We start from the raw sequence: 6,417 nt of genomic DNA, 5'->3' as shown, positions 1-6,417 counted from the left end.
TGCTATCTATGTGCTCTCAATCCCACACCAGGAGTCCCAGGTGGGATGTCCCTCTGTCTAAAATTTTATCTGTAAAGACAGTTTCTTCTAAAAATAGCAGTTTGTGACCAGTTTAAACAAAAAACTGAGGTGTGGTAAGGAGATGTTCTCATTCTCGTTGAGATGACTGAGAAGAAAACCTGTATGTTTTGGTGAAGGAAATACTGCATAAAATTGTGAAGCCTGAGGCTGGAACAGTGAAGTAATTTCAGCTTGCTGTTCTGCCTCTTCCAAAATTCTGTAAATTCATATTCTTCGTGACAGCAGAAGCCACAGCCCTTCTTAATTTTTTGAAACAGAGAACAGATGTGTATGTGCATAATACAGTCTTAACACTGAACTGTAGAATCATAGAACCATTTAGATTTGAAAAGACCTCTGAGGTCATTGAGTCAGACTATTAACCCAGCACTGTCAAGTCCACCACTAAACCATGTTGCTAAGTGCCACAGATGCACACCTCTTAAATGCTTTCAGGGATGGTGACAAAACAAGTTCCTTGGGCAACCTATTCTGGTGCTTGACAACACTGGTGAAGACATTTTTTCATAATATCCAAACTAAAGCTCCTCTAGCACAACTGAAGGCCACTTCCTCATCCTGTCACTTGTTGTTTGGGAGAAGAGGCAGATACACACCTTGCCATAACCTCCTTTCAGGTAGTTGTAGAGAAAGAAAAGGTTTCCCTAAGCTTCCTTTTCTCCAGGCTGATATGAATTACATATATATACATACAAGTAATATAAAATATAAGTAAGTAATATAACTCCTAGGTAATGCTGATGACATAAGAAAGTACTAACAAAGTCATAGGTCTGGCATGCAGGAGTTTGACTCTACCTGAACATACAGGATTCCAGTGGGCAGGAGACAATAATACCCAATAATGCCTCTTCTGAGGTTCTTCCAGAGCATCATAACCAATGTGCGTAACATAGACATAATCTGAATACTGAGTGCAAGGCAGAACAGGGAATCTTAAATTAGGCCAAGTCTTGAACTTCCTTCTTGAGAAGAACGTCAGCTGAGTTTAAATATCTGGGACTCTTCTTTGGGATACAGGCATTTAAGTAGATGGAAAAACAACTAGAAGTTTATAATCATAAACACCAGAGGCACTCCTGAAAGCAAATTATATAGATTATAATATGTGCCAGTGGGGGAGCTGAAGGACTCTTATTTTTAGGCTTGTGCAGAAAACCTAATTTGTTTACCTGATTTCTTCAGACAGGGGAGAAAAAAACCACATCAAGAAAACCAACCACCACCCCCTGAACTAACCCAAAACAAGAAACAGTCTTATTTCTGAAAAAAACACAAAAAGGTCACACAAATTGTGGGGAATAGGGGAACCAAACGAGCAAAACATTTTGCTTAGCTTCTCAATAAACAATTATGAATTTAACTAGCTTCAGTTGTCATATCATTTAGAAGTGGAACACAAAAACCTTTATTTAATAACATTTCTCAGCTGAAATTCAGCAGCATATCTTTACTCTTAGTTGAAATTCTCCAAGCACAGTGATGCAACTTCCCAAATGTGGCAGGACCTTCAGATAGCTTTCCCAAGCCTGAATGTTTCCCTGGACAAGCAACTCTTCAAATACCCCCTCTTCTCTGCTTAGCAGCTGAGTTTTCTAGATCTAAACTCATCTAGTTTTAGTAATGGTGAGACTCTGCGTCCAGTTCTGGGCTTCTCAGTATAAGAGAGACATGGAGCTTCTGGAGCAGGTCCAGCATAAGGCTATGAGGATGATGAGGGAACTGGAGCGCCTCACTTATGAGGAAAGCCTGGGGGAGCTGGTCCTGTTTAGCCTGAGAGGGACCTTACTGATGCCTGTGAGCATCTGGTGCCAAAGGGACAGAACACCTCAGTGATGCCAGGCAATAGGACAAGGGGCAACAAGAAGAAACTGGAACACAGAAAGTTCCAACTGAACATGTGGAAGAATTTCTCTGTTGTGCAGGTGACCAAGCACTCTTAACAGGTTTCCCAGAGAGGCTGTGGAGTCCCCCTTGGCTGGAAATATTCAAAATCTGTTTGTACAGATCAATCCTAAGTAATGTGCTCTAGATGACTCAGCTGGAGCAGGGAGGTTGGGTCGGATGACATCCAGTGGTCCCCTTCTAGCATCAGTCCTTCTGTGAGACTCGGGATGGAAGCGATGCTCCGGCAAGGGGCTGATGGGCGCTCCGTGCGCGCTTTGCAGGCTCAGAGACGCTCGGGCGGCTTCCGAGGGGCCGCAGCGGGCAGCAGCCGGCCCACATCCCTCTGCAGGCCCCTTATCCTGGGCGGCTCTGCCCAGCTGCGGCACCGACCTTCACCTGCAACCCGAGCCGAGGGCGGGCCGAGGGCGGACGGTGCCGCCTCTATAAAGCCCAGGGCGGGGGCTGCACCCACTGTGCGGGCGGTGGCGTGGGGTGAGCCGGGAAGGTGAGCCGAAATAACGGGAGGGGAAAAGCACAGTCGGAAATCGAGCAAAAAGGGTGGTCGTTCTTTTTATTGTTCCCCCCCCCACCCTTTATCTGAGGTTGAGTAGGCATTTTCTTGTCAATGTTATTCTAGGATTTGTCAGCTTCATATGTGGCTTGTTGCTTGGGATTTCGTTGTTGTTGTTGTTTGGTTTTTTAACCAATATATTTAATAGATCAAGAAGAGAAGTCTCAGGATACTTAGAGCATCAGTCATTTACTGCCTCTAAATGTATCCTAGTACCACGTGGCACAAGGAGTGCATGTCTTTATCATTGTACTCATGACCATGTTATGACTGCTCAATTACTTCTAATCAAGCATAAGGTAATGAGGGAAATGATCTATTCTGTTATAGATTGTTCACAGTAATTTTTATATGAAGGATCTCAGGATTTAGCATAAAAGACTACTAAAATAGGCTACTGATCTCAGTTCTCTTGTAATAGTGTGGACTGTTCTTAATATCTCATTAATGGTAGTTCTTTTTTTCACACTGTTACCTATTTTTTTTTCTTTTTAGTTTTTCTATTTAAGTAGAAAGATGTTGAGACCAAAATCTAATGAGTCATAGAAAAATCCACAGATGTGAACTCTTTGTATATTTACTAAATCAAAATGTTTTGTTGCGGGGGTTATTGTAGGTTCTAATTAATGTAACTCTCTCATTAGCATACAACAAAAAGAACAATGAAGGGCAATTCGGAAAATTCCACAGAACAGGACCTCTCCAATCCTGGTAAGAAGGAATACCACATATGTGTTTGAAGACTATTTTCCACAGACTTGCATCTAAAGAACACTTTAATACTCTCCTGATTGCTGTAGTGGTTTTGTAGGAGGTAATGTGATGAGTTTCCTATGAATGAGTGAATTAAAGCCACACCTATAAAACACTTTCTGTGTGAATCATTCCATCAAGTTCAACAAAATTCTTTTACATTGGTAAAACTGTTCAGGAGGGTCCTAGCCCAGGCATGAAAATTTTGCTGAGGTAAGACGAGTAAGCTGGAAGCACATTATTGCTTTCAAATGGTTGTCTAAAACCATCATTATAGGCTGACTAAAATTCAAGCAGTATGTAGAAAATTCTATTCATAGTGAGTCAGTAGTTAAGGTAAATGTAAATTGGGAGTGGTTGGTGTGGGGGGTACCTTTTCCCCTCTTGTTTTACAGCTGGCTCCCCACTGTGGTTACTCATCAGTTTCTTTCTATATTTATTGCATCTTATTTTATACACTTAGAACTCTAAGCTTGCTGGGTAGGATTACTCTTTCATATACCTTTCTGAAGCCCCTAGCACAAAGCAAGTGGGACTTGTAGGACCTACTGCAAGATAATAATTAAGATGGTTATTAGAGGCAAGGACATGATCCTCCAGTTAATTGCCATCTATTCTATGTTATCTACAGCAGTTATAACCTTCACTATAAGCAGTTACACTCATTTCATTAGCAGTTCTCCTAATTTGCCTGCAGTTGTGCAGGTATTTGAAGGAAGAATTAACTTTCTTTTTCTTTTAGTCTTTGATAATCTTTCTGTATAAATACATTTTAATTATAAAAATTAAGTTGTGTCTATCTCAGAAATGGACATGGAAGCTTTTTCCTGGAATAAAGATGAACTGAAGAGAAAAATTCACCAGGCTCTTTCTTGAAACCTCCTCCTGAGAACACAAGGAAAAATTAGTCTTTAACTGCTGATACTTTTGCATTTAAAGACACAAGAAAATAGTGCAGTAGATGGATTATTTTGCTAAAAAAACAAATCTTCTTTTTATTTCATAGAATCTGGGAGCAAGGGGTGTGATGATCCTTCTTTCCAGCATGAAGAACATGTAGAACAAAGTGACCAGTTAAAGCCCAAGAGGAAAATGTAGGAATTTTTTTAACTTAATGTAGTGACCTGTGCTGTAACTGGGTGTATGGGGAAGTGAGAGGGGTAGGGGAAGGAGGAGAAGAGCTTAATACAGCTCTGCTAAAAAAAACCCTCATCTTAATTAGTCTTCTGTGTTTTACTCTAGGAAGGAAGATGAGAAGACAGAGAAACAAATGGTTGGCATTCTTGAATTGGTTAGTGTCCTGTTTGATGGTCTGCTTTATACTTTCTTTTCTTTATTTGGCATTGTGAGTTGTTTATGAATTGCAGTTAACAGGCAATCAAAAACCTGAGAAGAAGCCTGAGACCTACTGATTCTAGACCACTTAAAGTTTTGCCCCATTATGTCACATTCCCCCCCTTGGTAGATTGTGAGTAAGGACAGCAGTTCAACCTTAGTGCTGTTGGAAGATGAGGCTGTTTTAAGACATATCTATTTCATAAGCCCTTGCCTTGGGTCTGTTCATAAAGGGCTTATCCTGTCTTTGACACCAGAGGGACCTGCTCTCAGAGAACCAGTGATATGGTTTTGTGTCAGTTTTCTATAGGACAGCTATTCCCAAACCAAGATAGCTCTTACATGTGGACTTGCTTACTCTGAAACAAGAAAAGTTTAATTCTTCTCTGGTTTATTCCACATGTATTTACACTTTGAGATGGTTAGGACAGTCAAGAATAAAATGCTCTGATTTCAGATTAACCGCATCCCAGCATATCTACAGCAGTTTAAATTCACATCCTCCTTTAAACCAAACAAAGCTTCAGGGGTAGACAAGTCTTAAGATACAATCTATCTCTGCTGAAAACATTTTCTGCTGGTAGGTATAAGCCAGGTGCTGGTCAATAACTCACTCTTGTTTACATTTTAGAGGCATTATCTTAGTAAATATGTAACTAAATGGAACATAAAATACAATACATTCTACAAAGGTCATAATCACTTGCAAACATGTAATTTTTTTCCAAATTGAGAATCAGTGTCCTGCCAGTATTCTCTTAGCAGCCTGACTACTGATTTAAAGATGTGTTGGACTACTACAAAATCCTTATGTACTGAGTTTACCTTCAGATGGAGTGTTGCTACTTAGAATATGTGGATGAAGCATGTTCTGTAAGTCTGCTGTACTGTAGCAATGTCGTGAACTGTCAGGTGTAATGTCACTTTTTTCTCTTTTTTTTTTTTTTTAATGCTTACATAGTTTTGCTATGCTGACGGGGTGGACATCCTGTTGATGGTAGTTGGTTTGGTGGCAGCAGCTGCAAATGGAACTGGAATGCCACTTATGATCATTATCTTTGGAGAGATGACAAACAGCTTTGTGCTCAGTGGCGTGGAATCCAATGGTAAAAAGCTAAAATTAGATTTCTCTACTAATTGGCTGTGCTTTGCTACTGAGGCTAAGGTTCCTTTCCCCTGCCAACTGTGCACTGGTACGCATCTAAGGGACTATATTATGAGCAACACTCATCCTGCTGGAAATAAGCTAATCATTTCAATCAATCTTTAATGACTAGACCAGGGCAAAACCAAAGCATTGGATGTGCACTTTATGAATGAACTTTGACTTCGCTGAGACAGTAGGGAGCATGACCAACCTTAGTTATCAGGCACTAATTCCTTAAAAATAAATGTGTGTTTGCCAAATCATTTTGTATTTAAGTTTATATTGCAAGACCCCACTTGCAAAATAAAAAACATTCTAAAACTGATGACCCCATATTGCCATGAATCAACTTTTTTATATAACACTTTCCCAAATATTCCTATTTCTTATTTCCCCTTCGCAGATACTTCAGGAAACAGTTCCAGCTGTCCATCAGATCCAGGTGTGGATATAGAAGGTGAAATGACAAAGTAAGAGTCTGTAGTTATCCTGTTTAATAAAGTATTGGAGGAGTTTCTTTTACTGTGTTATCTGTTTCAGCAGAAGGCAAATGTCTGCCTTCTCAAAAAGGTTTCTCAATAATGCGTCACAGTCTTCAGTGTTTACTTTGGTGTCATTAATGAAGACTAGTTGCTGCTCTGTT

At 40.2% G+C, this 6,417-nt stretch overlaps 1 protein-coding gene across 6 annotated transcripts in view; it reads left to right on the top strand.

Moving 5' to 3' along the window:
- Positions 1–2,489: 2,489 nt before the first annotated feature.
- The window catches only part of ABCB5 (ATP binding cassette subfamily B member 5), a 34,662-nt gene continuing 30,734 nt past the window's right edge, over positions 2,490–6,417 (top strand). For 2 of the 6 annotated variants that reach the window (XR_006018597.1, XR_006018596.1), the window contains exons 1-5: positions 2,490–3,250; positions 4,299–4,386; positions 4,535–4,583; positions 5,589–5,733; positions 6,178–6,244. Coding sequence is in view for 3 of the 6 variants with exons in the window: in XM_042043995.1 (XP_041899929.1) it covers positions 3,202–3,250; positions 4,299–4,386; positions 4,535–4,583; positions 5,589–5,733; positions 6,178–6,244 (398 nt within the window). In the remaining 3 variants the exon portion in view is untranslated. Of the gene's footprint in view, positions 3,251–4,298; positions 4,387–4,534; positions 4,584–5,588; positions 5,734–6,177; positions 6,245–6,417 lie in introns of those variants that run through there. The other 4 variants (XR_006018598.1, XM_042043995.1, XM_042043994.1 and 1 more) reach the window with 4 other exon arrangements.

The sequence above is a fragment of the Corvus kubaryi genome, unplaced genomic scaffold (assembly GCF_017639235.1).
Source record: "Corvus kubaryi isolate FWS band 111438036 unplaced genomic scaffold, C.kubaryi_AGA036_p1.0 37398, whole genome shotgun sequence".
NCBI classification, from domain to species: domain Eukaryota; kingdom Metazoa; phylum Chordata; class Aves; order Passeriformes; family Corvidae; genus Corvus; species Corvus kubaryi.
Note: the sequence above shows the minus strand (reverse complement) of the source record. Positions and strands in the feature narration are given on the sequence as shown.